Source organism: Miniopterus natalensis, chromosome 4, assembly GCF_054644295.1.
Source record: "Miniopterus natalensis isolate mMinNat1 chromosome 4, mMinNat1.hap1, whole genome shotgun sequence".
Lineage (NCBI taxonomy): Eukaryota > Metazoa > Chordata > Mammalia > Chiroptera > Miniopteridae > Miniopterus > Miniopterus natalensis.
In genome coordinates, this window is record NC_142084.1 from 14,367,443 (window position 1) to 14,385,810 (window position 18,368).

General features: G+C 42.4%; 1 protein-coding gene across 2 annotated transcripts in view; it reads right to left on the bottom strand.

Annotated features, from left to right (window-relative positions):
- ARHGAP26 (Rho GTPase activating protein 26) overlaps nucleotides 1-18,368 on the bottom strand; it is a 401,390-nt gene that overhangs the window by 255,453 nt on the left and 127,569 nt on the right. For both annotated transcript variants that reach the window (XM_087816295.1, XM_087816294.1), the window contains exons 8-10: nucleotides 18,155-18,284; nucleotides 14,484-14,584; nucleotides 9,437-9,531 (exon numbers count right to left, since the gene is read on the bottom strand). In XM_087816295.1, the coding sequence (XP_087672421.1) occupies nucleotides 9,437-9,531; nucleotides 14,484-14,584; nucleotides 18,155-18,284 (326 nt within the window). The remainder of the gene's footprint in view (nucleotides 1-9,436; nucleotides 9,532-14,483; nucleotides 14,585-18,154; nucleotides 18,285-18,368) is intronic.

Genomic DNA, 18,368 nt, shown 5'->3' on the forward strand with positions numbered 1-18,368 from the left:
TTATCCTGACTCTGGTGCTTCCCTGCTGTGTAAGCATAGTGGTCAAGTAACTGAACTATGCCATTCTTCTTTAAAATGCAGATAATAAAAGTACCTACCTCATGAGGTTGTTGTGAAGGTTAAACGAGAGATGTACAAGGCATTTCAAAGTGTCAGACACACAGTAAATGCTCCCAAAATTAGTTATCACAGGGGCAAGTGCGGCAAGAAGAGGGGACAGGCAGGATGGCAAGCGTGGGGTTGGATCAACATTATGGAGGGAGATGGGCAGCTGTGCAGAGTTTAAAACAGAAGCGCAAAGAGCCACAGGTGCTCCTGATCCTCATGGCCCCACCCCCAAACACTCACACAGAGCGCCCTGAAAATCACACCCCTACCAGAAAGCAAGCCAGCCACGCAAGGGCTGAAGTGACACTCAGGCTCTGACATCGCAGCCATTTCCTTTTCCCTCCTGATGAAGCATCAGGTGCCCTATTTCCCCCTTTTGGAATTAAGGCCAATAATTGATAAGGGCAAAGGTGGAGTCTTTAGCCAATTCTAGAAAATCAGCCAAGGAGCTTCCTCTAGCCACCAGATGAAAAAAGGAACCAATGACTTACAGTCCTTTCTAGAGCTCAGTCCTAAGATCCTACTTAAGGTACAGCACCTCTTGTCATTCTGAAGCAGTCCTGGTCAGTGCTCTATCTGGATTAGCTTGAGGACCATGATCAAGGATCTGCAATGTTCTCTAAGCTGGTACCTGCCTCCCACACTACAGGGGCGATGCCGAAAAGAGTTATTCATCCATCACAGGGCAAACTGCTACCTGCCACAGTAACTCCTCCAAGTCTGGCCTCCAAAAAGAGCCCAGAGAAAGCCATTCATCGTCTAGCAACACATACATCTAGGAGCTGGGACCCCTGGTGTCAGCTCAGAGCCTTCTCATCAGCCACGAGCGAGCAGAATCACAACGAGCCCTGACTCCAGGGTTACTCGACAGCTTTCCTACTCTAATCTTATCCCTGAATCTGAGTCAACAATAGTGATCTCAGTGGCTTGGCAATTTACCCACTTCCCACTGGACAAGGAAATGCTAGTCCCAACTCCACCCCACTGAAACAAACACACTCTGGACCTAACAGTGCTGTTCTTTCCAAATAAACCTCCAAAGAGCCAGGGTCCGCTCATTCACAAGACTATCAATCTTCTGTTGGCAAGTGTTTGTTCCCAGCTTCCATCCACACTACAGTACATTTAGGGGTCAAGTTCAGAGTAAAAGGAAGACTGTGGCACCCACAGACACACATGTTCTTGCAGCCTGTGTTTGAAACCTGCCTCACCGTGTTTATTTAAGAAGACAGAGGGAAATGAGAAAAGCTTGGAGGATGTGGCTGCCCCCACAGGTGAAAGAGCTGTGCAATGACAGGGAGAAAAAGTGGTCCTTTGCTTCTGAAGCACCGCTGGGAAACTGATTTCTAACAGGTCCTGGACAGTTACAAGGGCTCAAGGTTTAGTAAATCTTCATTTTCACACACATATGGAAGATCCACATTCACACAAAATGGGGCCAAAGTCCGGCAGAATAAACTTGGAGAATGACATCTCCTATATGTCTGTCTAAGAGATTGCAGACTCAAATGTCTACAGAGACCAGGTGAGTAAGCAAACTGAGGGAAACTGGGTAAGAAATTCTTCACTGCCCCAACAAAAACGGGCTTGGTCTCATTTTCATTAAATCATGCAGCCTTTTGTTTTTTCATTTGCACTTTTACATTTTGATAGAGACATAGGAACACAGCATTATTTCCCCTCTATGGGAAAAACAACAGTGCGAGTGCAAGGCAAACTGACAGCTGTCACCTGTCATCATGATGGGGAACAACAGGGCAGGGTGGGGACTACAGCCAAGTGAAAAGGCCACACCCCACCTGGCAGAAGCATCCATCATTCAGCTCTACAAATAGCTGACACATGGGAAGGCAAGATCAGCACTTACAGATTTTTCCAATTTTAAGTTGTTGCCTCAAACACTACTCAAGCCAAGCCAAACATGTCTGTGGACCACCAGTTTGCAACTTCTGCTGTCTGTCTGTCCTCTGCCTGTCTCCACCTGAGCTTCAGTCCAGGTTATCATGGCATGTTATATGGCATGTCATCTCATGCCCTAAGACCAATAATGATGTATGTCTGTGTTCTTGGTTAACCTCAAAGTCAAAAATAGCAAAGCATCTCCAGTTCATCAACAAGGGAGGAACTTGGGCTACCTTCCCACTTTCCTCAACGCTCAGGGCCCAGTGCCATCACCGAAGGACAACATTAATCTACTCCTTGGGGATAAAAAGCTATGACTCTGCACAAACTATGCATGCTCTGGGATAATGTTAACTATGAAAAGTCCCTGTCCATTACAGATGCTTGGGCATGAGAAGAATATATAATGTGCCACAAGAACCATGGCACATGTAAGAGAGACAGAAAGTGAGACAGAAACTAGCAGTTGCAAACTGGTGGACGACAAACTGTGGCTAAGATTTATTGAGTGTTTATTATGGATCACACACTATGCTAAGGACTTGACATGCATTATCATTTATTCCTCACAATAACTGTATGAAGTAACCACTATCACTATACCTCTTTTAAAAAACTGATATTCAGAAAGTACTTGCACAATGTCACACTGCAAGGAGGTAGCAAAGCCTCAGCTGGAACCCAGGTCAACCTGACTTTAAAACCAAAGCCCACACCTTAACCATAATGCTGTACTGCCCCCATGTGCATGCAGTACATGTCCTGAGGTCCAGGGCGATGAGATCCTTAGGAAAGAGACACCTCTCTCTCTCCCTCTTCCCCCCTCCCTTCTCTCTCTCTCTCTCTCTCTCTCTCACACACACACACACACACACACACATACACACACCCTTAAGAAGTTTTTAGAATAGAAGCAGGCTTCTAATTAACTATTCATGAAGGATCTTATCCTAATGAACGAATGCATCATAACTTATTAAACCTACAGCACTGATCTCTTGGGAGGAAAGGTCCTAAAATAATTAGTACCATAGCAATAATCACAATCTATAGAGTAAATATGGCCAATCACGTCAGACAATTCCCTACATCTTTATCTTAAAGGAAACTGAAGTCACAAACCATCAGGAAACCCAGACAAAGAAATCTTTGCCCATTAAGTTGCACGGTTCTTCAGTGTAACAGATATTGATTGAGTACTTATTACATGCCAGCCATAACACTAGGCACTGGGGACACAGGAGCAAGCAAATTTTCACACACTGCACCAGGAGGAATTATTAATTGCTGCGATGAGTAAGACTCAGGAAGAATGCAAGCACTTGTTACTATTGTTCATAACAAACAATGAAAAATACTCTAATTCAGGAACTCTCCGAGTTAATTGAGGATTTTTTCATTATTACTATTCTATCTCACGATAAATAGAAATGCACGTAAGTAGAATTTACCAGTTGAATTGTCTCCTCTCTTCAGATTTATGTAACAGAAAAATTTTGGCTTAAATTCTTTTAAAATAAACATTTTATATGCAGAAATTGGAAAACAAACTGGTATACCAAGTCAGTAAAACCCCAAATTTCACCATGAGGACTAAAAAATCGAAATAAGGTTGACTTATTTCACACCTCAGTCCATTAACCACCACGTCCCACTCTTACTTAAACCAGAATCAAACAGCAAATACTCTCTAACTTAAAAAAACACCTCAATGACAAGTTCAAACTACATGAATTCTAAAAACCCAAGAACTTCTCAACTAGATTATCTTACAAAAGTGCCAAAAAGCCATCCAGAAAGTATGCTATTTCCCCCTGCTCCACCCCCACCCAAGTCATGGAAGTTGGAGCCATATAACACCCTCTGAGGAAGGAAAAAGCCATTTCCTCTCTGAAATGTCATTGGCACTGAGACCAGCACTCTAATCCAACCAGCAGGAAGGCAAAATCAAATATTATTTCAAACAAGGGGTGAGAAGGGGAGGGGAGGGGAAGTTTGAAACCAGGAAAAATGGATTCGTCTGTTGCAAAAGATAAAGGTGCACTGCACCGTGAGGGCAAGTAGGGCGGCCTGGCTCTCAGCACACGCCGGGCAGCCGAAGTCACCCGCTGCTTTCTGCACCATCCTCCAGTGCACAGGCCCTGAAGCCAAGGGCCTGACACCTCAGAAAGCTAGGTGCAATGTAATGTTTACACAGAGGCTAAATTAACTGTGCCTGCTTGCTTCTGCAGGAAAGTGGGTATGAAATGAGCCATCACAAAAGGAATTTCTAGAGAAAGCAGCAATTTCTAGAGAAAGAAAGAGTCGTTTAAATAACTTTCCCTTAAGTAATATTCACATGATGATTTCTTCTACGGAAATTTACACACGCACGCATGCACACACGCCCCACTGACTCCTGTCAATGTGTGAAGGACAGCTGATTTGCAACTGGAGGCCTCGTAGTCACTAATACACATACAAAACTGCCATCTAGAGGCTGAGCACTGAAACAAAGTCTGTTACATAAGATGACTCTTTTTGGAAAACACAATCACACACTCACAAAATCTCACAAAGACACACAAACAAGTGCATGCACACACATCACACACCAAACTGGAAATAACAGCATCATTTTAACTTCAAAATTAGTATGGCTTCCTTTTGAGACCATAAACTGGAAAGAGGAGCATAACACTTTTTATCTTGGGCAGGAAAATATATATGTATAAATAACAGGCTATCACATACATATTTTGAAAATGGCATCTCCCCGTTCGTAGTAGCTCCTTTGCACATATACATTTAACGCACCTCTATTCACTCTCAGCTTACAGGGGACTGGAAAATGACACCATAGGAAAAGGAATACCATCAGGGTGGGGGGGGGGGGCTCAAAGATACACCCACCAAAGCTAAGGTTCAAATAAGAGCAATGAAGTCCAAGGTTTTAGGGGAGAGAGAAAATTCAAAGGCACAACCCCTTCCAACACAGGACTGCATCGGGGATAAATACTCATGCGTTCCACCTTCAACACAATCCTGCCGGGCAGGTATGATAAGCCCATCCTGCAGATGTGGGTAAACCACCCGCCCAAGCTCACATGGCTGGCAGGCAGCAGATACCAAGTTCCAACCTAGGGTTGCTTCGATCTTTTACCCACATCATGCAAGCCTGCTATAAAAACAGACTTGCGATAAAGGCGGTGATACATTAGAGGGTTTGAATAGGTTTTGTAGATCTCCCATAAATCTTTCTAGCCTCCCCTGTCCTTACTTTAACCAACCTTCCATTTTCCTGGGGGGTTTTGACAGGCATGCAGATCGTGTATACACTTGATGTTTTAGTTTAAATAGCAACTGACACAATTGAGCTCCTGTAGTCTCTATCACAACAGTTCACCAAAATCCCAAAAGAAAAAGAATTTAGCTCAAAAATTACATTACCATAAAAACCAAAACCGAACAGCCACATGTACACAGCGCTGTATTAAAGGCTGTATAACATGATGTTATTCTGCCTCTGGAAGGAAATTACCTGAGACAGATATTTAGAAATGAACAGAGGTATATAAAACACACCTACTTAAACAACCAGCCAACCAACACAAAAAAAAGCTCATACACTGTGCAAATACACAGGCCATGGTGGGACTACGAGGACAGAGGTGACGCTGGGTGTGACATGCCTCACTGGGACTGCTCCGGGGGAAAGCTGTCTCTCTTTACCTATCAGTGCAAAGCTTGTAAAAGGAGGGCTTCAGATGTGGTTTGAAAGAAAAATCAGATGATGACCTTTAAGAAGGGAAGTCCAATAGATTCATAGTGCTTCCTTAAACTTTATATCTCCACTGACGGTAGAGTCTCTGGCACATAGTTATGCTAAATAAATGGGGGGGCGGGGAGGAAGTGAACTCAGGGCATTCCGGTCAGGCCATGATTCTCTGTAAGAAGGAAAGGTAAGGTCCCTCTGTTCCTTACATTTTCCCCACAGCATTCTGGCCCTCCAAGTTTGCTGGAAGAGTAAACACACTATGCCTTTATATTTGTGCCTTTAACTGCATGAATGTGTGTGTGCGCACGCACATGCATTCTACCCTCAAGGGGAAGTTCTGTGAAGGCAAGAACTATGCTTCTTTTGGTCCCCATTACACCCCTACCCTAGTACCAAGTAACCAGTCATCTCTAATAAGTTGTCCTTTGCTGCCACCTCTGGAGAGTGCCAATGCTGGGGATGGGCACTGGACTTTCCACCTATGGCCAAATGTATGCACTTCTGTTGAGGCAGCTAGTCCTGGAAAGAATAAAGCATTCTAATCATTTCCTTTCCCCAGGTATAAGCACTGGCCCTCAAGAGGCTACACTGATTCAATGCATCAAAAAGAAGTCTTTTGTTTCTATTATTTTCCATTCGGTTTCATGGCTTCTCCTGGAAAACATTCTGGAGAAGACAACCATGTGTCACATCTGTGAGAAATTTCTTAAAAATAAACAACTCCAGGGATGCTGGGAAATGACCACCATCAGGATCCTTTAGCTTAAACAAATATTTTCCCTACATTTGCTCATTAATTTCCATAAGGTGCTGCAAGGTAGAGTTGATCATTTAAAGTGACTGAAGACAGACACTGGCAAGTATTAGCGATTCGCATGCCACTACCACTAATTCACATGCTGCTTTTAAGTGAAGTCCATTTTTTTTAATTTTATTTTTCAATTATAGTTGACATTCAATATTATTTTGTATGAGTTTCAGGTATACAGCATAGTGATTAGACAATCATATAATTTACAAAGTGATCTCCCCAATAGATGAAGTCTCCTTTTACTCAGGAATTTTACACTAAACTCTCTCCAAAAGAACTGACACACTTTCAGGAAAAAATGATAAATCTAGTCTTTATTCAATTAACCAACATAAAATATAAACCTTCAAATGCCCTTTGCTATCTATTAGAAGTGGCAAGCCCTGGAAGGGGCAGTGTTTCCCTAGTCAGAAAGTTTTTTAAAGTGTCATAATACCAAACTATAGCCCAGCCAGCGTGGCTCAGTGGTTCAGTGTTGACCCATGAACCAGGAGGTCACAGTTTGATTCCGGTCAGGGCCCGTGCCTGGGTTGCAGGCTTGATCCCCAGTAGGAGGTGTGCAAGAGGCAGCCAATCAATGACTCTCTGATCATTGATATTTCTATCTTCCTCTCTCTAAAATCAATAAAAACATATTTTTTTTAAAAATACCACACTATATAGAAAATAAAAATTATAAGTACTACAACAGAACCACGTACTCAAGTCCTACTTATTAAAAGGAGATTTAGCAGCTTCATTCTGCAACCCCTCATTTCATGCCAAAGGAAGGAGAGACAGCAACTTAGAAGAAACCAACTTCCCAAACCTGCTCAGTATGTTGAAGGTGTCACATCTGCTCTCAGCTTCTAACTGGGACATGCAAAGCTTTTATGGGCATAGTAAAGGGGGAAGGTGGTATGAAGCATCCACAAGGGTAGAAATGAGACGGAGGAACCACGGTGAGTTTTAATTGCCTAAAAAGCAACTGTCTACAACTTCTGGGGGAACATCTGAAGGACAAAACACAGAAAACAACTGAGCCTCAGAAAGCATCGCCGAGCTTGCATCCCGTCTAGCTGAGAGCTGCAACGCAGGGCGTGTCCTTCTCCAAAGGGCCACGCGGACAGACGACCATCTCTGGGAGCCATGCAGTTGACCAGCATGAAACAACTGGCTCCACCTCCAAGCAAACACATTTTCTTCCCCTCTTTCACGGAGGCCGACAACATGAATTCTCTTAAATTCCCTGCTTAGAATGATAAAGACGCCTACAAGTGCTTAAAGCACCCTGATTTAAAATTTGTTTAAATGCAAGAAAAAGCAATTTTAATTTGATGCACACTTTTTGCAACACCCATTGGCTACCCCAATTCAGCATCCCCCTCCATACAACCCTTCTCCATTACCTTCCCCTCTCAGGTCCCAAACACAATGAGAGGCTGGGGTACTTTCTTTTCTTTACAAATTATATTTACTTCTCTACATTTACAGTCCAGACTTACGAAATATCAAGTCTGATAAACATGTAGGATGAGCTAGTTAACAATAAATAATAACAATAAATTAACAATAAATAATACTTGTTGAGCATTTATTATTTGCCTCTCTGCCAAGTACTTTTATATGCATTTTCTTCTTGAATCCTTACAATTCTAGAAACTAGGCACTATTACCACCTTCATTTTCCAGATAAGGAAATCACGGCCCCCAAGAGATTAAGTACCTTGTCCAAAGTCAGAAGGCTACTAAACAAAGTCAAATTTTAGATCTGGGTTGCCTGACTGCAGAGCGAAAGTTGTAAAACTCAACTGCTAAAGACACAGTTGGTTTCCATGAACTTCTGATTTAGGCCTAAAGGGCATGCTCTTTGAGTGGTGCTCTAGCAGCCTCCAGCAGCCACAGTACAGACAGACATCATGGCATCCAGACAGACAGACAGAGAAGGCATCCATACCTGCCCACACACAGAAGCACACCCCAGGTGGTACTCAGTTTCTGGATCCTCCAGAGCTGGGGCTAAGTGGCCACAGGGAAAAATTCCAAGGAGGGTAAAAGTACTGGCTTAACAAAACGGTGTGCTTTTTCGTTTAATAAAGGGGAGAAATTAAGTGGCATTACATGAGAATCATGCTGAGATTTAAGGATCTTCCTGCTAGCACTGCTGATCTTGAACAGACAGCTCAAATAAGCTGAGCACGTGGCTTTCATTGAAAGAATTAACCTGTTGCCAAGTAAAGTGTCTCTAAGAATTGGAATGTTGTCAAACTAGCTTAACACCACGAAATGGTACAACTTAATGAGACTCTATAAATCTTCAGGAATACAACACAGAGTTCTCTCCAAAGACTGCGATTTCACAAGTGGGTTGCTGTCTTTCCTGGGCACTCACGCACAGACACACACACAGTGGTAGGTGAAATGCTGTAACTGAAAGCTGTCTTTTTTTTTTAAATTAAGGAGAACATCTTCCCCCCTCCCTTTATGCAATTCCTTTTGAATCATGTTATTAAATTTTACAAATTAAGCATTTTTTAAAGCAAAAAAATCTCAAATAGCTGATACAGTCATGCTAAATAGTCAGTTTTATTTAAACACCTATTCAACCTCCTGTGACATAACACACATTCCTGAGACAAGAAGCCCTTGCACTAAAATAAAACAAACCAACCAGCAGCTCAGCGCCAAACCTAAGAGTGGGGAGGCGAGACTGGTCCTTAGAAATCAGCAACAAGCCTGAGGTCTATTCCCAACTGAATATCAGCAGAGGGATGGAAATGGAAAAAGGGGGGAAACCCAAAAGTTCTGACTGAATGGAAAAGGTAAGAAATCCAGATTCAGTAGTATTTGTTCCTAGGAAAAGTGTGGCAGCTACTCACCTGTCGACTGCTTCTACATCAAAGCAAAACCTCTTCTCGATAGAGTCTGTTTTCCGCCGTGTGCAGGATTTCAGGGTGACCGACTCGTCTTCTCCCTGTGGGGAACGCAGACTATCAAGATGAGGCCGGAATATGGGCTCTGCTCCTCCCCGGGACAGACATGCCACATGAACAGGAGTGAACCATTTCTTCTTCTCAAACATGAGTGTTCATGACCACAGGAAGTAAAAGGTTGATCATAAACCTTCTCAGACAGCTAAACTTTGTCAACCATGTTCTACTTGGAGCCAGATGTCTTTAGTACTGGTAGATCATGATGGTCCAACACCAACCCATGTTACATTAAACTCTTGTTGATATTGTTTTTTTGTTAATACATTTCAGAGAGAGGAAGGGAGAGGGAGAGAGACAGAAACATCCATGATGAGAAAGTCATTGATCAGCTGCCTCTTGCACCCTGCCCCCTCGCTGGGGATCGAGCCCACAACCCAGGCATGTGCCCTGACCAGGAATCAAATAGCGATCTCCTGGATCAACCATCAACGCTCAACCACTGAGCCACACCAGTTGGGCTGTTGATATTGTTTTAAACAGGCTTAATTAGTAGGTTTGATACCAATCAAAACAAGATGACCTTGAGGTTTCCTCCTAACTCTGACCTTCTCGGATCTGGGTTCAGTCATCACTTCTCAGGAATGTCTTCCTAGGGCAGGTCAAATTCCCACACATGTTCTCTCAGCACCATGCACCTCCCCCTCCCTCAGAGCACTAATTACAGCTAAACTTTTTCATGGACATAAGTGATGATTCAAATAGCATCTCTCCCTTCATTGGACTCTAAGCTCCATGAGGAAAAGGACTGTGTCTGTTTTGCTTACTCTTGTGTCCCTACAGCCTACACAGGCCCTGGAACAGAGCAGGTATTCAACAAATGTTTTAACAGATATATCGAGGTATAACTAATGTGTAATAAACTGCACACGCTTTAAGTGTACAATTTATGAGTTTTGACATCTGTATACACCCATGAAATCATAACCACAATCAAGCTAATGAACATGTCCATCATCCCCAAAAGTTTCCTGCTGTCCCTTTGAAATCCATCCCTGTAATCCATTCAGCAAACACTGAATCTGCTTTCTGTCACTATAGCTAAGTTTGCACACACTATAACCTTATAGAAAGAGAATGCCCTTTTATGTCTGACTTCTTTCACTCAGCACAATCCTGCGATTCATTCATGGTGTGTCAATAAACAGTTTATTTCTTCTTCTTGCTAAGTAGTATTTCATTGTACAAATGGATGCAACAGTTTTACCATACAGCACTAATTTCTTCTCTTTCTGTCATATAGCAACTGGTTAAGGTTCCTGCCTCTCCCAAATACTTTCTTTTTCTAAACTAGAGCGGAAATCAGCAAACTTGCCTAGTTTGTTAAAATAATAGGAAGCGTGACTGCGTATGGTAGAACTTACCACGCACTAACATCAAAATAGCACACAAAACACAGAAGACCTAGGAAGAGACAGTTTATATTCACAGCCTTACATCTATTGTGTTTTACTGAATAGCTAAGATTAAGTTCTCAGATTGAGAACTGGCCCTTCTACACTGTGTAAATGTCTGAGCGCAAACGCCCAAACCCATGGGATTCTGACCATGTTGATGTCTAACTATATTTCAGATAGAACGGCCATGGACCAGCTTCTACTTTGAAAGCTTACGGGGAGGTGTCCCTGGTAAATGGGAGGGAACAGGAGATCTATAAAATAATGTCAAATATAAGAATTAAGAAGATTCTGTTCCAAAGACAACCATATCATATCAAGAAAAAAAATCTATAAAGATGATCTGTTCAACTACTGATGGTTTAAAAAGTGGGGGATGCAGATAATCACGTAAACAAACAAATGAAAAGGTACAACTGACAAACACTATAGAACAAAAGGCAGGTTGTGTTACAAAAGCCTAAATTAAGGGGATTTGACCTGGTCAGGAAGGTCAGCAAAGGCTTTCTTGGGCTGGGACTTGAAGGATACGTGAGATAAGACCAGGAGAACAGCACTGGGGATGGAGAAGAGCAGGTGGGAAAGCCCTGCGGTCACAGTCCTGGGATCCCTGAAGGCACTGAGGGAAGCTAGTGTGGCCAGAATTCCAGAGCAGGAGGGAAAGTGGAACGAGAAAGGGTTCGAGGGATCCAGGGGCAAGATCATGCAGGTTATGGTCAGTATTCTGAGAGCAGTGGGAAAATGAGGAAGGGGCAGGGGCAGCTCTGGGCTGCTGCAGACCTACTGCAGAGAGGCGTCTCGTCGCAGACTGAGGGTGCAGGGAAGCCTCTTCCACCACACACAAGGGCTGGTCTCCAAGAGGATGGAGCACATCTGCTCACATCTCCTGGCCTGAAGCTAACAGAACAGTGGGTGCTTTTAAAGGAACATAATCCAAATGAAAGGGACAGTGAAAGGAGAGAAGGGTGGAGCAAAAGCATGTTAAGACGAGAAACCACCCTATAATCTATGTTAGGTCTACCTCCAGCTCCTAGGAAAGCTTTGTACAAACACGTATACAAAGACTTCACGTGATTCCCCTGTATAAATTAAGAAGACATTACCTCTAAGACAGCCAGTCTTCATATATCTTCCACCCTACAGCTAAGGAAACAGAGCCATGCCCTGGAAAGCTATTTACTTATATATATGTTATATGCTATTATTAACATAAAAGTATGTGTTAATTTATATGTTATATGTAATAATACGTTATTATATATATAAATGACTACATATTATATATTACTACTGTTTTAGACCCCAGAATCAGGAGATATAGACCCCAGAATCAGGGTTTGAGTACTGGCTCTATCCCTCATTCATTGTATGGCCTTAGAAATCACTTTCTCTCTCTGAACCTCAATTTTCTCTTTTGTAAAGGAGGAAAACTGTATCAAACAGGATAATACAGGACAATAAAAGGACTTACAAATATGTCAGATGTGATACAAACACAAGGAATTATGGTTAGGAAAATTATTACAACATCAGGTTCATAAGATAGTGCTCTGTCTAGCTCTGTTCCAAGAAGCTTACACACACTAATTCATATAAACCTCTCGACAACTCAATGAGGTGTTTGCTAATATCTCACTAAAGTCAAGGAATACCAAACATCCACCATAACTGGTCCCTGCCCTTTACTTTCAAGTGTGTAAGAAGTAGAGAAAATACAAGAGAGCTCCTCATTAAAGGTTTAGGACAGCACAAGATAAAAAGCCCCAAAATAAACACTGTGTGAGAGAAGATTTGGTGAAGTTGGTTTCTAGAAGGACTAAGACTTAGAAAAGGTCTATGCCTCGACCCAAGGAAGGCAGGCCGAACTCTATTTCCACTCATGAACACCAGGGGATACCTACTAACATAGGTTTTTAAATATTCCTTCTAACTCTGTAATTTCTCTGCGTTTCGATATTTTCATATGTCTGTTTTCTCAAGATTATTTATATGTCTAACCCACCCCTGACGAGAAATTTTTAAATTCTTTGCTTTGAAATTTTTAAATTCGTTGCTTTGAAATTTCTTTGCTTTGATACAGGGAAGGAACAGAGACACTGATAAACTCCTGTGCTGTGGCCTTATAAAAAGAAAGCCAGGAAGAAAAACTGGAAGCAAGGGGGCAGGGGGACGGAATAGTTAACAGTAATAACAGCATCTAACAATACTGACCCAGGCAGTGCTCTTAGCCTCTAAATTGAATGCCCACACATGTACAGACCCAACGTGTTGCACAAAAGTGCACCACAGAGAGGATCAGGGTTAGAATACCAACAGAGGACTAATTTATCAACAGATCAGACACAGCTGAAAAACTGCTTAAACTAAAGATAGAACCACAGACATCAGAATGGAGTCCAGAGATTCAGAGATGAAAATATAAATATATTTTTTTGAAAACATTTAAGTATCTCCAGAAGGAGATAATAGAAATAATGATAATCTGCCGGAGAGAAAAGGCAGATCCCCTGAAAAGGAAACGCATGCAGTGAGTACACCTGCAGGGAAGGAGAACCCTTGGAGCACCGCAAGGAGTGACCCATGAGCCTCGTGCAGCCTGAGTCTTCCAAACGTGACCACAAGAATATCTTCCATCCCACACACTCTTCCTACAGTGTGACTCTGCTATTTCACCTCCCACTGAGTCTGTATCCTCTCCTCCCACTGAAATTTGGTGGGTTGGATGGGCTTTTGTGACTATTTCAACAAACAGGACAAAAGTAAGGTCATATGACTTCCAAGGGTAGGTCATTAGAAAGCAATGCGGTCTCTGCTTCCCTTGCTGGAATCTTCACTCTTGAAACGTTTAGCTGCCCAGCGGCCACCATGCTGTGAGGAAGCCAAACTAGCCCACATGAGAGACCAGACAGACAGGCCCTGAGACTCTAGAGAAAGAGAGACAAGGAGAGAGGAGATCAGGGGAAAGGAAGAAGCGATTCTTACCAACTTTGGGCTGCTGGGACCCTCAATGTTCCAGCTACAGTCTCCCATCTGACTGGAGCCCCATGAAAACCCTGAACCCAAACCACCCAAACAAATCCTCGCCAAATTCCTGACCCACAGAAATTGTGAGAAATACTAAGATGATGAGTATTGTTTTAAAAGTTGCTCAGTTTTGGGGGATCCGTTACACAGCAAGAGATAACTGGAACATCTAAGCTGCCAACTGGCAGCCCTGTAGGTATCAAGTGAGCGTGATGTGAATCAGTTTTACAGGGTGAGGTCATCCAAGAATTTCTAGCATCTAAACACATTTGACACACTTAATACTGCATATATATGAAATACAAGGCTCTTTCTTAATTGTAATTTCTAATATAACTTAGAGCTAAGAATAATCATTTTGTTTTAGTTACTTTTGAGGGTACTATGCCTCCTGGAACTACCGTATAAAAATTAAGAAAATTAGAGTGAAACACTGGAGGTGTTATTTTATACATGCATTCTAATGATCTGTTAGGCAAGCAAATCAAGCAAGAAATTTTTAAAAATGAACTCACCCCCTTTCCTCCTGACTTTTGGTCAAATGGTACCATGGTGATTTGTTTGGAATCCCGCTGATAGGTACAGTAGTGCTTCACCCAAGAAGTTCCAAAGTGACCTGCAAAGTAATATTTCCCATAAAACATCTGCACATGTCCACTGCGTGCCAGAAAGACAAGCACCCCGTAACCCACAATGCTTACTTACCCTTAACTTGTTTCTAGGGGCAATATATTCTCCACACCAGCTAGACTGGAACAGGCAGAAATCTGATCCCACAGGCTGGAAATGGAACCTACCCAGGGCTTTCCCCAGAGACCAAGGAAGACAGTTTCCCACTAAATGCTACATCCAATGGGTCTTAAAATGTAAAGGAATTAAAGGTTCCCTGGGGAAATTGATTCACTTTCCCATCATCAATCTCCATTTCCTGACAGGAGTAAGACGACTGAGGAAAGAACACAGAAAGGCTCCTCAAAGTGCTGTCACCATTCCCATCTGGTGCAGTGACTTCAGGCTTCCCACAGAGCTGCCCTGCGACTATGTGCACAGACACACAGGGACTCTGACCTACTTCCAAGCCCCTAATTTTCACATTAGCGGATCTCAAGACCTGAGAAGCAGACAAGAAAAACGCAGAGACACCAGAAATCTAGAATGGAAGTAACTGTAAATGCCCAAATGTAATCTAAGGAGTCTATCCCTCAAAATTATCTCTCAGGAAAGACAGAGATACCCTGCAGTCACAGTCAAAGTCTGACTAAGTTTCTGATTTTACCCAGTGCTTGGCCAATTACTTTATTACCCTGCAAGGACCTCAGTCAATACTAGTCTTAGATGCTTACAGGATCACATAAACAGAAATGGTGAAAAAATAATGATAGCATGAATAGAGATTTTGCAGTCATTTAATCACTATTTTTCAGAGTGTGACTGACCATTGCAAATGTTAGCTATTACTTAGTAAACTTAAAAAGCAATACAGTAAGTGTCTACATTAGAACATCAAAGACAAATGAAAATACCAACCATTCGAATGTATCTTTTGTGGCTTAAAGGGAAAAAAAAAATCCAGTAATAACACAGCACAAAGATTCCATAAGTGCTTGTATCTTGGACAATTTGAGCATCAGAACAAATAGAGAATAATGAATTTAGCCTATGAATAAAATGGAAATCCATAAATCCATACTGACAAATAGAAAGACAGACAGATGAATGGGTGGGTAGATGGGTGGATGGATAGGTGGACAGATAGTAAAGGAGAGAGGGAGGGAGAAAGGGAAAGAGAAGGGGGATCACCTATTTACAGTACACTAAATGGCAACTAATAAATGTGGATGGAGTGGCAGAGCTGTGAAATCACCATTTTGCAAAAATCATAGTAAAGATTAGTTCGGGCAGGATTTTCAATGGATGCTGAGTCTATGGCTGGGGGGAGGCGCAAAGGATATTTACATGGTCTTAAGGTATCTCCCCACAGACTACTAATTAGTTGTAAGGGAAAAAATAGTGACTGTCCAGGGAAGAAGCCAGACAGCACCTTGACTGGGTGACCAAAATGAACATCACCACCCAGGGGCAGGTGCCACACTGTGCCTCTGGACGCGGTTCACAGCGGAGGACACAGTGTTACCTGGGTAGGATGTGTCTGGGGATGCATAACCTGACTCTGACCTTGAGAAAACATTAGCTGAACTCACGCTGAAGGATTATATAAAAGCACTGGCTGATATTTTTCAAAAATGTCAATGTCATAAAAGACAAAGGACAGCTGAGGAAGTGTTCAGCTTTTCTTCCTCTAACTGCCGTTAACAACTAAATGCAGTATGAGATCCTGCCCTGGACCAAAACAAAATGGTGTCTGAGGGCATTTATTATTGGCACAACTGACAAACTCGCAATAGGTGCTGTCTTTTATCGCAAATATCTTATCAATGTCAAATTTCCTGGATATGGTAACTATGGATACATAAAAGAACATCCTGATTTTTAGAAAATACACACTGAAGTAAAGGAGCATGGTATATGCAACCTGTTCTCAAACGGTTCAGGAAAAAATTAAAATTGTGTATCTGTGACTGTGATGTGCGCATACACACACACACACACACACATACAAAGAAAGAATGATATAATTGTGGGGAAATGGTAAAAATTCATGCATCGGGGTAAAGGGCAAATGGTTATTCTTTACACTTTTCTTGCATTAACCTTAAGTTTTAAATTACTTCAAAATAATAAATTACAAAAACTTCCAAAGAAAAAAACTGAATCCCAATGATATGCTCTGGGCTACTGTGTTAGAGAATCAAAACGTGGTTCCAATGATAATGAAGACATTAATGTTGAAAAAGCACGTGCAGTGTTTGAATAAAATTGTACAATGTAATGTGAGAGTGCAAAAAAGCACCTGATTTTATATATGTAAGTGAACAATATTAATAAGTTAAGTATTATAAGTGGGCATTGAACTATATTTTTTACAGTCCTAAGAATTTATATTTTCAAGTTCCCCTTAAACTTTTGGGGGTGGATCTTCTCACTGGGCAAAGAAGGCATCACCTTATGTCAGGTACATATGAAACAGAACTAACGTAGCCTGTTCCCTACAAACCTCGACAAGCTTATCCCTGTAAAAATAAGGGACAGAAAGTTCTCATCACAACCGATGCTCCAACCTCCAACCCCACTACTGCCCCCACTGTCACCAGGGAACAACTCTAAGCCACGCAGATTTTTAGTAACCACTGAACAGGATCTTCACTGAAACCAAGTGTTCTACTTCTGCTCCATCAGGAAGCTTCCAGGCGTGAAGACATTTGTCCAACCCCAAACCAACAGAAGGACATAAAAGCACAAAACCAGCAAAAATGTGTCCAGCCAAGAAAGCAGGAGTAGGAGAGAGACTAGGAGAAGAGCTATCCATGAATGGAAACATTTGCTTTCTCTTCTCCCTAGCGCTGCACCCATGAACTAAGCCTGGGAGTGCTACCCTAACAGCACAGCCTCCTCGGTCATAAGGCCTTTCCCAGCCTAGTGCACGAATTTGAAAAGCATCACTGAAAACTTGGTGTCACCGGCACCTGGCATTTCTTTCCTTGCCATCACGCCAGCAAGGAGTGAATCTTCCTCCTGGCTCTGGGAGTGAGCTTTCATCTCTACTTTTCATAAATTTAAGTGCTGGGATGACAGGAGTTGAGGAGAAGAGGGAAAATACTTAAGTCCTGATTGTTTGGGCCTTGCTGAAACAAGTCTCAAATGAACACAAAATCACTAAATATTTAGTCCACGAAAGGATATGATTGCTGATGGACAACAGGGCCTACCAGGCAAGATCCTTCCAAGGCCTCTATGCCAAGGGTGTGGTGTTTAAAGCTAAACTAAGGGGACAGGCACCTCAAGAGTCGAGTGAAGTGAGGGAGAGGAGAAGCACCAGAGTCTCAGTGCATTCCAGATTCCCAAGGGAATTCCCAGCTACAAAGAAAACAGAGCACGTCCCTTGGAGGTAGACAAGACTTGTGAACGCCACCTTTCCCCTAGGAAACTGAGCAATAAAATTACTCTCATTCACCCAAACCTATGTGTACAAAATACCACTCTTGGCCAGGCACCACTGACACACCCTTCACCTTCTGGGCAAAAGGCATGCGTGCACCCCAAGCTGTCGGTTGTCACCAGCACTCACGTTTCTCCTGAACGTAGAGGTACCCTTCCATGGTGTAGGGGCTGATGGTCTTGTGCTCAAGGGGATTCTCCTTCATCTTTTTCATCAGTGATTCCACCTCCGACCTGGTGCCTTCAAAGCGATTTCTTGTCTAGGATGAGAGGAATTATACTCAAATCAAAGAAATAAAACCCTATTCCCACCTGTAACAATTCAGAACATCAACCAATAGAAT